Source organism: Salmo salar, chromosome ssa01, assembly GCF_905237065.1.
Source record: "Salmo salar chromosome ssa01, Ssal_v3.1, whole genome shotgun sequence".
In the NCBI taxonomy this organism is placed as follows: Eukaryota; Metazoa; Chordata; class Actinopteri; order Salmoniformes; family Salmonidae; genus Salmo; species Salmo salar.
In genome coordinates, this window is record NC_059442.1 from 602,412 (window position 1) to 618,487 (window position 16,076).

At 43.5% G+C, this 16,076-nt stretch overlaps 1 protein-coding gene across 3 annotated transcripts; it reads left to right on the forward strand.

Annotated features, from left to right (window-relative positions):
- Window positions 1-14,208, forward strand: LOC106607815 (probable N-acetyltransferase CML1). 3 transcript variants are annotated; one of them, XM_045704132.1, is made up of 2 exons: window positions 1-90; window positions 12,163-14,208. In XM_045704132.1, exon 2 carries the CDS (start codon window positions 12,172-12,174, stop codon window positions 12,841-12,843), a length of 672 nt encoding a protein of 223 aa, XP_045560088.1. In that variant the 5' UTR covers window positions 1-90; window positions 12,163-12,171; the 3' UTR covers window positions 12,844-14,208. The 3 variants fall into 3 exon arrangements, with proteins under 3 accessions (XP_045560088.1, XP_014061827.1, XP_045560045.1); XM_014206352.2 differs by lacking the exon at window positions 1-90 and adding an exon at window positions 1,136-1,243; XM_045704089.1 differs by lacking the exon at window positions 1-90 and adding an exon at window positions 1,250-1,549.
- Window positions 14,209-16,076: the final 1,868 nt, after the last annotated feature.

The window sequence follows — 16,076 nt, forward strand, 5'->3', positions numbered from 1 at the left end:
CAGAATTAAATTCGCAACGATTGTACATCCGCTATGAAAAGTCAGCGAAAACGTAAAAACAAACATCAATAGAGAAGTCAACATACAAGTGTAAGTAAAAACGAATGCAAATAACTTCGAAATTTTGCTACTACGTAAAAAATAAATATGTTTTTGTTTGGTTATCTTTTGGAAATTGTATGAAATAAAACATTTCCCTTCTTCAAAAGTTCCAGCTAGGCAGGCTAACGTTAGTCGAGGGACGCATTTCTGGGCAAGGCCATTTATTTATTAATTATACAGTATTTCTACTTTGCACACTCATCTACTGTCAAATCTACCATTCCAGTGTTTAATTGCTATATTGTATTTACTTTGCCACCATGGCCTTTTTTGTCTTTACCTCCCTTATCTCACCTCATTTGCTCACATTGTATATAGACTTATTTTTCTACTGTATTATTGACTGTAGGTTTGTTTATTCCATGTGTAACTCTGTGTTGTTGTATGTTGTCGAACTGCTTTGCTTTATCTTGGCCAGGTCGCAATTGTAAATGAGAACTTGTTCTCTACTGGCCTACCTGGTTAAATAAAGGACTTGTTCTCAACTAGCCTACCTGGTTAAATAAAGGACTTGTTCTCAACTAGCCTACCTGGTTAAATAAAGGACTTGTTCTCAACTAGCCTACCTGGTTAAATAAAGGTGAAATAAATAATAAATAAATACAACATGTAGAAAGCATTCCTTCCTCCCTTCCCCTGCAAGTGTATACACGTCAGACGTCATGTTACATCATCAGAAGTGTCCACTTCACCTGAGGGGATAGGGTGTGTCTTTTAAGTGTTTGTACTTCAGACCTTTTTATTGTTGTGGCTTGTGGAAATCAAATCAAAGTTTATTGGTCGCATATAAAGATTTGCAGACGTTATAACAGGTGCAGCGAAATGCTTGTGTTTCTAAGCACATTTGTTTTTTAATCAAGATAATTTTTCACGTGTTAAACTGCCCCTTGTTTGACCTTTCTATATATCTACATTGGTCTTGTTTTCTTTCTCATTTTAAAAAAAATATCTATAATTGTGCTAAAATAAACTTTGGAATGAATCAGCAATGAATCTAAGGCTTTTCTTTCAGCCAATTGGAAGCAAGTTATCCCGTAAACCCCTCCCACCTCTGCAGAAAACCGGAAATTAGAACCACAAAACACAAATCTGCTTTTTGTATCAAATTGGATTATATTTCTCTGAGACATATCTAAATCAGGTGGGCTATCTTTTACATTACAGCAGAAATATTCATATTTTGATGGCCAATGTATCATTTGACCGGGTTAGCTAACAATTCATACGTTTAGCTTGCCAGTAGAGTCACGCCCTAGTTGCTAATCGGGATAAACTATTTTAGTTGATATAAATGATTTGATAAATAATATAGCTCTGTATGAAATGAGGTTTTCTATAATAGTTAAGGGATGATGTATGGTTAGTGGGATAACAGACAGGACACTGCAGCTCGGTGCTTTTAGCAGGGCGGCTGTATAAAACATCAGGAAGATGACAGATTGACCAGGTGAGCGACATGTTCACTCCAATCAGGTTAAAGACACTTTAAAGACATTTTTCTACTTTAACCATTTGTACATCGTTACAACACTGTGTGTGTGTGTATATATATATATATATATATATATATATATATATATATATATAATATGACATTTGAAATGTCTTTATTCTTTTGGAACTTCTGTGAGTGTAATGTTTACTGTTCATTTTTATTGTTTATTTCACTTTTGTATATTACCTCACTTACTTTGGTAATGTTAACATGTGTTTCCCATGCCAAAAAAAAGCCGCTTGAATTGAATTGAATTAAAGAACGTTTTTCGGTCCAAACGCTTAAGAAACACCCTCGTCCACTCAGCCTCGCCTTATGCCCTTGGAGGAATCCCGCTAGTGGCCATCTGGTCTATCTAACAACGTTACCTAACCAGTTAGTCCTATTGAGTTATAATGGGCTTGAGATGTAAACATCTGGTCTATCTAACAACGTTACCTAACCAGTTAGTCCTATTGAGTTATAATGGGCTTGAGATGTAAACATCTGGTCTATCTAACAACGTTACCTAACCAGTTAGTCCTATTGTGTTATAATGGGCTTGAGATGTAAACATCTGGTCTATCTAACAACGTTACCTAACCAGTTAGTCCTATTGAGTTATAATGGGCTTGAGATGTAAACATCTGGTCTATCTAACAACGTTACCTAACCAGTTAGTCCTATTGAGTTATAATGGGCTTGAGATGTAAACATCTGGTCTATCTAACAACGTTACCTAACCAGTTAGTCCTATTGTGTTATAATGGGCTTGCGGTATAAGGTACAAAATTAACACAGCATGTATTTTTAAAGTATCAACATACAATATTGTAGTCAGGCAACATAGGAGATGTGAATAGGAAACATTTAATTCCGAAGTCGGAGTGTATTTTCTCTCGCTTCATCTCAAAATATGTCCTCCATTGAGTTCAATATATTTTGCATTCTTTTTTTTACGTGTTTTTTTTACGTCATATTTATTTGCATACTTTCGGTTTAAACTTGCGTCGATGCTTCAAAATATTTACAAACGGAGTACGTATTGGAGATGTTGTCCTCCGTTTGGCCTAGTTTGATTTGGACTCATTCCCCGACCCTCCTGGGCTCAGAACACGGTACTGTGTATTTGGAGAAACATGGATTGTGTTTGTGTCATTCAGAGAGTGAACGTCCAAGACAAAATGTTTAAGTGCCTTTGAACGGGGTATGATAATAGGTGTCATGTTAAAATCTTCCCCGTGTAAAATAGTTCCTAGGTTTTTGTGTGTGTGTGTGTGTGTGTGTGTGTGTGTGTGTGTGTGTGTTCTGAATGTGACATCATGCTGTAAAATGTTCCCAAGTGGAAGGGTTATCCAGATCGGTTTATGTCTCGTTATCACTTGAATTACCCCCCCTAAACATTGTAAAGGACTTAGATACGATTCTTCATAATTGTATTTGGAGGAGCAATCCTCCCTATCCACGGAGAGATATTCTCAGTTATACCCAAGAACAAGGAGGTTTTGAGGTTGAAATAATACTTATATAAAATAAATTGGATTCTGACAGTATTTGGAATGTCTTCCCTAAGTATTTATTTCACTCTGTTGGTGGTTTCGAATTTCTGCTTCGGTGTAGTTTTGATATTGATAAAATCCCAGTAAAATTGGCCAAATTCTATAAGCAGGCACTTTTAGCTTGGATATTAGCGTATAAACATAATTCCCCCCCCCCTCCCTCACAGATACTTTCTATGGAACAACAAAGATATACTATGTTTTACTGATTTGAGAATACAATTATTTTGGTTGGTCAGTTACTGAATGAGGATGGATATCTACTCTCCTATGGGGAATTGTTTTGATAAGTTTATAATTACAATAACCCTGAAAGAATATGCAATTGTTTTTGATGCGATTTCCAAGTTTTTTTTTTAAATTATTTTTTATTCCTCTGTGTTTGATGTAAGTGACATAGATTTACATGATAATATATTAATTGGAAAATATTAACATCCTCAAAGATACGTGTAGTAATAAACAGATATTAGGAGTAATGTTTGTGATACTTGTAACGCCCTGGCCATAGAGAGGGGTTTTTTGTTCTTTATTTTGGTTAGGCCAGGGTGTTACATTGGGTGGGCGTTCTATGTTCCTTTCTCTATGTTTTTGTATTTCTTTGTTTTGGGCCGTGTGTGGCTCCCAATCAGGCACAGCTGAAGCTCGTTGCTGCTGATTGGGAGTCACACATAAGGAGCATGTTTTTCCTTTGGGTTTTGTGGGTAATTGTTTCTGTTTTGAGTATTTTTCCTAACAGGACTGTTTGCTGTCGTTTTTTTGTTCATTTTGTAGCGTTCTCTTGTTTATTTGAATTAAAATTCTAATGATGAACACATCCTCTGCTGCACCTTGGTCCCCTCTTCCAGACAGCCGTTACAATACTACACTTCCCTCAGCAAGATGTTTTTTTTGGGGGGGGATATCTATGGTGATTTACAATGGGGGGGGGGGGGAAAGCAAATATTGTATCAGTAAAAGGAAGTTTCCATGGTAACAAGGTAAAGGAAGTTTAATTTAAAATGTGACATAGAATTTATCCTGTGAAACATGTTTTTGGAAAGATTGAAGCTGAATATTGAATATAAATGTGATTTCTATGGAATGGAGGTGACCATTTTGTTTATTTTTTTACCTGTATTTACAGTATAATTTTTGTAATTGACAGAACTTTGTTAGGAAGAAAACAGAACAATCTAATGGTTTTGATGTGTTTATTTGAGGAATTCTGAATCATATTAGATACATTTCATATTCACAAATTCAAATGGTCTAATTCAAAAACCTAACATTTTTCACTTTATAAATTATAAATTAATTTAAACAATATGGCACTATTTTTAACAAAAAGGAAATTAAAACTTGTATTATTAAATTAATATGATTTTTTTTTTTGTTTAGGATACCTGGCAATGTACATAGTTTGCATGTGACAATTCCTCTTATGTTTGTTGATATTTGTTTGTAAAAAATAAATAATTATAATAATACATTTTTTTTTTTTAAGTTTAAAAAAATAATTATGTTGCAATCACAACACCATCAAAACGATTAGGAACTGTTTCACGTTGGGAAGATTTTTACATGACACCAGGCACACTGGTTTGAGTGTGTCAAGAACTGCAACGCTGCTGGGTTTTTCACGCTCAACAGTTTCCCAGTGTGTATTAAGAATGGTCCACTACCCACAGGACATCCAGCCAACTTGACACAACTGTGGGAAGCATTGGAGTCAACATGGACCAGCATCCCTGTGGAACGCTTTCAACACCTTGTAGAGTCCATGTCCTGATGAATTGAAGCTGTTCTGAGGACAAAAAGGGGGAGCAACTAAATATTAGGAAGGTGTTCCTAATGTTTTGTGCGCTCAGTGTACACTAGTGTTGTTGCACAAAAACAGTACCTGGGAAGCCACAAGTTAAATACAATTCCTTTTTACATTTGGAAAGTCTGTTTAATAATACAAACCTTTAGATATTTTATCTCAAATTTCCCCCAGTCATAATGACCAACTGTCCTGCCCACTGGCACAGTAAGTAGACATGGAATTGTATTTAACTTGTGCCTTCTCAGGGACTGTTTTCGTGCAACCCAGCACAATTGAAAGCAACACTAGTGTACCAGTACATTCAGAAAGTATTCAGACCCCTTACCCTTTTTCCACGTTTTGTTACGTTACAGCATTATTCCAAAATGGATTAAATAAATAAACATTCCTCATTAATCTACCCCATAATGACCAATCGAAACAGGTTTTTAGAAATGTTTGCAAATTTATTAAAAAAAAAACTAAAACAGAAATACCTTATTTACATAAGTATTCAGACGCTTTGCTATGAGACTCGGAAACAGGATGCACCTGAACTCAATTTCATTGAACATTCCATTTCTACAACTTGATTGGAGTCCACCTGTGATAAATTCAATTGATTGGACATGATTTGGAAAGGCACACACACCTGTCTATATAAGGTCCTACAGTTGACAGTGCATGTCAGAGCAAAAACCAAGCCATGAGTACCAGAGAAATGTCTGCAGCATTGAAGGTCCCCAAGAACACAGTGGCCTCCATCATTCTTAAATGGAAGAAGTTTGGAACCACCAAGACTCTTCCTAGAGCTGGTCGCCCGGCCAAACTGAGAAATCGTGGGGGAGAAGGGCCTTAGTCAGGGAGGTGACCCATGATCGCTCTGACAGAACTCCAGAGAGAATGACAACCATCTCTGCAGCACTCCACCAATCAAATCAAACAATTTGTCACGTGCCGAATACAACAGTGAAATGCTCACTTACAAGTCCTTAACCAACAATGCAGTTTTAAGAGAAATACAGAAAGAAAAATAAATAAAAGTAACAAATAATTAAAGAGCAGCAGTAAAATAACAATAACGAGGCTATATACAGGGGTACCGGTATTTTAATATACAGCGGTACCGGTATTTTAATATACAGGGGTACCGGTATTTTAATATACAGGGGTACCGGTATTTTAATATACAGGGGTACCGGTATTTTAATATACAGGGGTACCGGTATTTTAATATACAGGGGTACCGGTATTTTAATATACAGGGGTAGCGGTATTTTATATACAGGGGTACCGGTATTTTATATACAGGAGTAGTGGTATTTTATATACAGGGGTACTAGTTTACTGAGGAGTGGCTTCCGTCTGGCCACTCTACCATCAAGGCCAGATGGAAGCCACTCTTCAGTAAAAGGCACACGACAGCCCGCTTGGAGTTTGACAAAACGCACCTAAAGGACTCTGACCATGAGAAACAAGCTTCTCTGGTCTGATGAAACCAAGATTGAACTCTTTGGCCTGAATGCCAAGCGTCACGTCTGGAGGAAACCTGGCACCATCCCTACGGTGAAGCATGGTGGTGGCAGCATCATGCTGTGGGGATGTTTTTCAGCGGCAGGGACTGGAAGACTAGTCAGGATCGAGGGAAAGTACAGAGGGATCCTTGATGAAAACCTGCTCCAGAGCACTCAGGACCTCAGACTGGGGTGAAGGTTCACCTTCCAACAGGACAAGAACCCTAAGCACACAGCCAAGACAACGTAGGAGTGGCTTCAGGACAAGTCTCTGAATGTCCAGGCAGAGCCCGGACTTGAACCCGATCGAACATCTCTGGATAGACCTGAAAATAGCGATGCTCCCCATCCAACCTGACAGAGCTTGAGAGGATCTGCAGAGAAGAATGGAAGAAACTCCCCAAATACAGGTGTGCCAAGCTTGTAATGTCATACATTTTTTTTAACTATTTCATCCATTTTAGAATAAGGCTGTAAGGTAACAAAATGTGGGAAAAAGTCAAGGGGTCTGAATACTTTCAGAATGCACTGTAAATACAGCTGTGCTGCTGAAAGTACTTATCTAAGGCAAGACCAAGGACACCGAGTCTTTTGATGAGGGTTGGGAGGGAGAGGTGTTGCTGTAAGTGTGTTGTAAGTACCTTGGAAAGTTGAGCGGTAGGTAGGTTGTAGCATAGACAAACACTCTATAGAAAGGGCTTAAAACCTTTTAACCCTGGCAATTTCACTGCTAAACTAATACACTCACTGTGGCTGCCAGTCCACCCATTATGCCATCAGTTGACTTGAATGGAGAGGCCCGTTGTATAGATATTTCTATGGGTTGTCGTGTGTAGACTACTAGACTGTCAACTCTCACTGTTGTCTCTGTATGTATAGCAGGGCAGACCAGTGTCTGTGTTTATGGGGGATAGACGGGAGTCTAGGTGGAGTGTGACTGACTACCATGTTTGTGAGTTGAATGGTAGGATTTAAGGAGACTGTCAGCTCTTAATGTGTTGTCACTATTGAAGGGCAGACACTAGACAGACCAGTAGGTTATTGAAGGACAGACACTAGACAGACCAGTAGGTTATTGAAGGACAGACACTAGACAGACCAGTAGGTTATTGAAGGACAGACACTAGACAGACCAGTAGGTTATTGAAGGACAGACACTAGACAGACCAGTAGGTTATTGAAGGGCAGACACTAGACAGACCAGTAGGTTATTGAAGGGCAGACACGAGACAGACCAGTAGGTTATTGAAGGGCAGACCAGTAGGTTATTGAAGGGCAGACACTAGACAGACCAGTAGGTTATTGAAGGGCAGACACGAGACAGACCAGTAGGTTATTGAAGGGCAGACCAGTAGGTTATTGAAGGGCAGACACTAGACAGACCAGTAGGTTATTGAAGGGCAGACACTAGACAGACCAGTAGGTTATTGAAGGGCAGACACTAGACAGACCAGTAGGTTATTGAGGGGCAGACACTAGACAGACACTAGACAGACCAGTAGGTTATTGAAGGGCAGACCAGTAGGTTATTGAAGGGCAGACACTAGACAGACCAGTAGGTTATTGAAGGGCAGATACTAGACAGACCAGTAGGTTATTGAAGGGCAGATACTAGACAGACCAGTAGGTTATTGAAGGGCAGACCAGTAGGTTATTGAAGGACAGACACTAGACAGACCAGTAGGTTATTGAAGGGCAGACCAGTAGGTTATTGAAGGGCAGATACTAGACAGACCAGTAGGTTATTGAAGGGCAGACCAGTAGGTTATTGAAGGACAGACCAGTAGGTTATTGAAGGGCAGACCAGTAGGTTATTGAAGGGCAGACCAGTAGGTTATTGAAGGACAGACCAGTAGGTTATTGAAGGACAGACCAGTAGGTTATTGAAGGGCAGACACTAGACAGACCAGTAGGTTATTGAAGGACAGACCAGTAGGTTATTGAAGGACAGACCAGTAGGTTATTGAAGGGCAGACACTAGACAGACCAGTAGGTTATTGAAGGACAGACCAGTAGGTTATTGAAGGACAGACACTAGACAGACCAGTAGGTTATTGAAGGACAGACCAGTAGGTTTTTGAAGGACAGACCAGTAGGTTATTGAAGGACAGACCAGTAGGTTTTTGAAGGACAGACCAGTAGGTTATTGAAGGGCAGACACTAGACAGACCAGTAGGTTATTGAAGGGCAGACACGAGACAGACCAGTAGGTTATTGAAGGGCAGACCAGTAGGTTATTGAAGGGCAGACACTAGACAGACCAGTAGGTTATTGAAGGGCAGACACTAGACAGACCAGTAGGTTATTGAAGGGCAGACACTAGACAGACCAGTAGGTTATTGAAGGGCAGACACTAGACAGACACTAGACAGACCAGTAGGTTATTGAAGGGCAGACCAGTAGGTTATTGAAGGGCAGACACTAGACAGACCAGTAGGTTATTGAAGGGCAGATACTAGGCAGACCAGTAGGTTATTGAAGGACAGACCAGTAGGTTATTGAAGGACAGACCAGTAGGTTATTGAAGGGCAGACCAGTAGGTTATTGAAGGGCAGATACTAGACAGACCAGTAGGTTATTGAAGGGCAGACCAGTAGGTTATTGAAGGACAGACCAGTAGGTTATTGAAGGACAGATACTAGACAGACCAGTAGGTTATTGAAGGGCAGACCAGTAGGTTATTGAAGGGGAGATACTAGACAGACCAGTAGGTTATTGAAGGGCGATTACTAGACAGACCAGTAGGTTATTGAAGGGCAGACCAGTAGGTTATTGAAGGACAGACCAGTAGGTTATTGAAGGGCAGACACTAGACAGACCAGTAGGTTATTGAAGGACAGACCAGTAGGTTATTGAAGGGCAGACACTAGACAGACCAGTAGGTTATTGAAGGGCAGACACTAGACAGACCAGTAGGTTATTGAAGGGCAGACACTAGACAGACCAGTAGGTTATTGAAGGACAGACCAGTAGGTTATTGAAGGACAGACCAGTAGGTTATTGAAAGACAGACCAGTAGGTTATTGAAGGGCAGACACTAGACAGACCAGTAGGTTATTGAAGGACAGACCAGTAGGTTATTGAAGGGCAGACCAGTAGGTTATTGATGGACAGACCAGTAGGTTACTGAAGGACAGACCAGTAGGTTATTGAAGGGCAGACACTAGACAGACCAGTAGGTTATTGAAGGACAGACCAGTAGGTTATTGAAGGACAGACCAGTAGGTTATTGAAGGACAGACCAGTAGGTTATTGAAGGACAGACCAGTAGGTTATTGAAGGGCAGATACTAGACAGACCAGTAGGTTATTGAAGGACAGACACTAGACAGACCAGTAGGTTATTGAAGGGCAGACCAGTAGGTTATTGAAGGGCAGACACTAGACAGACCAGTAGGTTATTGAAGGGCAGACACTAGACAGACCAGTAGGTTATTGAAGGGCAGACACTAGACAGACCAGTAGGTTATTGAAGGGCAGACACTAGACAGACCAGTAGGTTATTGAAGGGCAGATACTAGACAGACCAGTAGGTTATTGAAGGGCAGACACTAGACAGACCAGTAGGTTATTGAAGGGCAGATACTAGACAGACCAGTAGGTTATTGAAGGGCAGATACTAGACAGACCAGTAGGTTATTGAAGGGCAGATACTAGACAGACCAGTAGGTTATTGAAGGGCAGACCAGTAGGTTATTGAAGGGCAGACACTAGACAGACCAGTAGGTTATTGAAGGGCAGACCAGTAGGTTATTGAAGGGCAGACCAGTAGGTTATTGAAGGGCAGACACTAGACAGACCAGTAGGTTATTGAAGGGCAGACACTAGACAGACCAGTCGGTTAGTGAAGGGCAGATACTAGACAGACCAGTAGGTTATTGAAGGGCAGACCAGTAGGTTATTGAAGGGCAGACCAGTAGGTTATTGAAGGGCAGACACTAGACAGACCAGTAGGTTATTGAAGGGCAGACCAGTAGGTTATTGATTGGCAGACACTAGACAGACCAGTAGGTTATTGAAGGGCAGACCAGTAGGTTATTGAAGGACAGACACTAGACAGACCAGTAGGTTATTGAAGGGCAGACACTAGACAGACCAGTAGGTTATTGAAGGGCAGACCAGTAGGTTATTGAAGGGCAGACACTAGACAGACCAGTAGGTTATTGAAGGGCAGACCAGTAGGTTATTGAAGGGCAGATACTAGACAGACCAGTAGGTTAGTGAAGGGCAGATACTAGACAGACCAGTAGGTTATTGAAGGGCAGATACTAGACAGACCAGTAGGTTATTGAAGGGCAGACCAGTAGGTTATTGAAGGGCAGACCAATAGGTTATTGAAGGGCAGACCAGTAGGTTATTGAAGGGCAGACACTAGACAGACCAGTAGGTTATTGAAGGGCAGACCAGTAGATTATTGAAGGACAGACACTAGACAGACCAGTAGATTATTGAAGGGCAGACACTAGACAGACCAGTAGGTTATTGAAGGGCAGACCAGTAGGTTATTGAAGGGCAGACACTAGACAGACCAGTAGGTTATTGAAGGGCAGATACTAGACAGACCAGTAGGTTATTGAAGGGCAGATACTAGACAGACCAGTAGGTTATTGAAGGGCAGATACTAGACAGACCAGTAGGTTATTGAAGGGCAGACCAGTAGGTTATTGAAGGGCAGACCAGTAGGTTATTGAAGGGCAGACCAGTAGGTTATTGAAGGGCAGACCAGTAGGTTATTGAAGGGCAGACACTAGACAGACCAGTAGGTTATTGAAGGGCAGACCAGTAGGTTATTGAAGGGCAGACCAGTAGGTTATTGAAGGGCAGATACTAGACAGACCAGTAGGTTATTGAAGGGCAGACCAGTAGGTTATTGAAGGGCAGACACTAGACAGACCAGTAGGTTATTGAAGGGCAGACCAGTAGGTTATTGAAGGGCAGACCAGTAGGTTATTGAAGGGCAGACACTAGACAGACCAGTAGGTTATTGAAGGACAGACCAGTAGGTTATTGAAGGGCAGACACTAGACAGGTTGGGTGATATTTGGGGAGACCTCTTCTATGATCTGCTACTCTTAAATAAAAATCTTGATTTACAAGATTAATTGTTTTGCACCGTGAATGACTAAATCCTTCCAGACTGTGTTAAATCATTCCGGACTGTGTTAAATCATTCCAGACTGTGTTAAATCCTTCCAGACTGTGTTAAATCATTCCGGACTGTGTTAAATCATTCCAGACTGTGTTAAATCATTCCGGACTGTGTTAAATCATTCCGGACTGTGTTAAATCATTCCAGACTGGGTTAAATCATTCCGGACTGGGTTAAATAATTCCGGACTGTGTTAAATCATTCCAGACTGTGTTAAATCATTCCGGACTGTGTTAAATCATTCCGGACTGTGTTAAATCATTCCAGACTGTGTTAAATCATTCCGGACTGTGTTAAATCATTCCAGACTGTAAATATTTTGCTTATTTATGATACAATAGTCTTCTTCTCATTTAAGTAATCTTCGTAAGTTGAAAAAACAAGGCGTAGCCTAGTGAATTAATTTCGACTTCATTTGAGGTTGATACAGCCTAAAACTGATCAACTGTATCGTTTTGGATTTGTAAAGTTCAAATGAGTATATTTTTGTAATTCATGATATATCATCTTGCACGTCACTATATCATCAATGTCAAATATCACGATATTCAATTTAATCATATCGGCCCAACCCTACAGACCAGTGCCATGGCTGCTGGCATCACGATCCGAAGATACCAGGATGATGACAAGGAGGTCGTGAAGGAGATCTTCACCATGGGGATGAGCGAGCACGTCCCCTCCTCCTTCATGCACCTCCTCAAACAGCCCCTGACCCAGATGATCCTGATGGTCACGTTCTGCGCCCTGCTGGCCAGCTCCAAGTCCTTCCTGCTGCCTGTAGTAGGAGTCACTCTCCTCCTGGCCGGGGCCAAGCAGCTGGTGGGCTACCTCTTCAACAGCTACATCGACACCTCCCTGAGGAAGGACCTCGACCACATCCAGGAGACCTACCTGGAGAACAAGGACTCGTGTTTCTGGGTGGCTGAGAGCGACGGCCGGGTGGTGGCAACAGTGGCCTGCCTGCCCGCGGAGAGGGAACCGGGCTGCATGGAGCTGAAGAGGTTGTCTGTACGCCGGACACACCGAGGGATGGGTATCGCCAAGGCCCTCAGCGGGACAGTGGCAGACTTCAGCAGGGAGAGAGGCTTCCCTGCGGTCGTCCTCTACACGTCTGTAGTGCAGACGGATGCACAGAGGCTGTATGAGAACGTGGGCTACACACGGGTCAGAGAGTTCGTCATCCCTGAGCCCATCGCCAAAATCACCAACTTTACCCTGATAGAGTACAGACTGGACTTACTGCAGGGGGGGAAATAGGAGGAGGACTGGACTTACTGCAGGGGGGGAAATAGGAGGAGGACTGGACTTACTGCAGGGGGGATAGGAGGAGGACTGGACTTACTGCAGGGGGGAAATAGGAGGAGGACTGGACTTACTGCAGGGGGGGAATAGGAGGAGGACTGGACTTACTGCAGGGGGGAATAGGAGGAGGACTGGACTTACTGCAGGGGGGAATAGGAGGAGGACTGGACTTACTGCAGGGGGGAAATAGGAGGAGGACTGGACTTACTGCAGGGGGGAAATAGGAGGAGGACTGGACTTACTGCAGGGGGGATAGGAGGAGGACTGGACTTACTGCAGGGGGGAAATAGGAGGAGGACTGGACTTACTGCAGGGGGGAATAGGAGGAGGACTGGACTTACTGCAGGGGGGGGAAATAGGAGGAGGACTGGACTTACTGCAGGGGGGAAATAGGAGGAGGACTGGACTTACTGCAGGGGGGGAAATAGGAGGAGGACTGTACTTACTGCAGGGGGGGGAAATAGGAGGAGGACTGGACTTACTGCAGGGGGAATAGGAGGAGGACTGGACTTACTGCAGGGGAAATAGGAGGAGGACTGTACTTACTGCAGGGGAAATAGGAGGAGGACTGGACTTACTGCAGGGGGGAATAGGAGGAGGACTAGACTTACTGCAGGGAAATAGGAGGAGGACTGGACTTACTGCAGGGGGAATAGGAGGAGGACTGGACTTACTGCAGGGAGGAATAGGAGGAGGACTGGACTTACTGCAGGGGGGGAATAGGAGGAGGACTGGACTTACTGCAGGGGGGGGGAATAGGAGGAGGACTGGACTTACTGCAGGGGGGAAATAGGAGGAGGACTGGACTTACTGCAGGGGGGGAAATAGGAGGAGGACTGGACTTACTGCAGGGGGGAATAGGAGGAGGACTGGACTTACTGCAGGGGGAATAGGAGGAGGACTGGACTTACTGCAGGGGGAAATAGGAGGAGGACTAGACTTACTGCAGGGGGAATAGGAGGAGGACTGGACTTACTGCAGGGGGGAATAGGAGGAGGACTGGACTTACTGCAGGGGGGAATAGGAGGAGGACTGGACTTACTGCAGGGGGAATAGGAGGAGGACTGGACTTACTGCAGGGGGGAATAGGAGGAGGACTGGACTTACTGCAGGGGGGAATAGGAGGAGGACTGGACTTACTGCAGGGGGGAATAGGAGGAGGACTGGACTTACTGCAGGGGGGGATAGGAGGAGGACTGGACTTACTGCAGGGGGGGAATAGGAGGAGGACTGGACTTACTGCAGGGGGGGGAATAGGAGGAGGACTGGATTTACTGCAGGGGGGGGAATAGGAGGAGGACTGGACTTACTGCAGGGGGGAATAGGAGGAGGACTGAAAGAACAGTAGGGCAGTTTGTGGAAGGCAACCCGAAACGTTTGACCCAAGTTAAACAAATTAAAGGCAATGCTACCAAATACTAATTGAGTGTATGTAAACTTCTGACCCACTGGGAATGTGATGAAAAAACTTTAAGCTGAAATAAATCACTCGCTCTACTATTATTCTGACATTTCACATTATTAAGATGAAGTGGTGATCCTAACTGACCTAAAACAGGGAATTTTTACTGGGATTAAATGTCAGGAATTGTTAAAAACTGAGTTTAAATGTATTTGGCTAAGGTGTATGTAAACTTCTGACTACAACTGTATGTTTTATATCTAAAAAAAAGTTTGGTCTTACCCTTAAGGAATTCTCTCTCTCTCTCTCTCTCTCTCTCTCTCTCTCTCTCTCTCTCTCTCTCTCTCTCTCTCTCTCTCTCTCTCTCTCTCTCTCTGTCTCTCTCTCTCTCTCTCTCTCTCTCTCTCTCTCTCTCTGTCTCTGTCTCTCTCTCTCTCTCTGTCTCTCTCTCTCTCTCTGTCTCTGTCTCTCTCTCTCTCTCTCTCTCTCTCTCTCTCTCTCTCTCTCTCTCTCTCTGTCTCTCTCTCTCTCTCTCTCTCTCTCTCTCTCTCTCTCTCTCTCTCTCTCTCTCTCTCTCTCTCTCTCTCTCTCTCTCTCCTCTCTAGTTGTAATCCAGCCCTGGGAGCATGGTTCCTCTCTAGTTGTAATCCAGCCCTGGGAGCATGGTTCCTCTCTAGTTTTAATCCAGCCCTGGCAGCATGGTTCCTCTAGTTGTAATCCAGCCCTGGGAGCATGGTTCCTCTCTAGTTGTAATCCAGCCCTGGGAGCATGGTTCCTCTCTAGTTTTAATCCAGCCCTGGGAGCATGGTTCCTCTCTAGTTGTAATCCAGCCCTGGGAGCATGGTTCCTCTCTAGTTGTAATCCAGCCCTGGGAGCATGGTTCCTCTCTAGTTTTAATCCAGCCCTGGGAGCATGGTTCCTCTCTAGTTGTAATCCAGCCCTGGGAGCATGGTTCCTCTCTAGTTGTAATCCAGCCCTGGGAGCATGGTTCCTCTCTAGTTGTAATCCAGCCCTGGGAGCATGGTTCCTCTAGTTGTAATCCAGCCCTGGGAGCATGGTTCCTCTCTAGTTGTAATCCAGCCCTGGGAGCATGGTTCCTCTCTAGTTGTAATCCAGCCCTGGGAGCATGGTTCCTCTCTAGTTGTAATCCAGCCCTGGGAGCATGGTTCCTCTCTAGTTGTAATCCAGCCCTGGGAGCATGGTTCCTCTCTAGTTGTAATCCAGCCCTGGGAGCATGGTTCCTCTAGTTGTAATCCAGCCCTGGGAGCATGGTTCCTCTCTAGTTGTAATCCAGCCCTGGGAGCATGGTTCCTCTCTAGTTGTAATCCAGCCCTGGGAGCATGGTTCCTCTCTAGTTGTAATCCAGCCCTGGGAGCATGGTTCCTCTCTAGTTTTAATCCAGCCCTGGGAGCATGGTTCCTCTCTAGTTGTAATCCAGCCCTGGGAGCATGGTTCCTCTCTAGTTGTAATCCAGCCCTGGGAGCATGGTTCCTCTCTAGTTGTAATCCAGCCCTGGGAGCATGGTTCCTCTAGTTTTAATCCAGCCCTGGGAGCATGGTTCCTCTCTAGTTGTAATCCAGCCCTGGGAGCATGGTTCCTCTCTAGTTGTAATCCAGCCCTGGGAGCATGGTTCCTCTCTAGTTTTAATCCAGCCCTGGGAGCATGGTTCCTCTCTAGTTGTAATCCAGCCCTGGGAGCATGGTTCCTCTCTAGTTGTAATCCAGCCCTGGGAGCATGGTTCCTCTCTAGTTGTAATCCAGCCCTGGGAGCATGGTTCCTCTCTAGT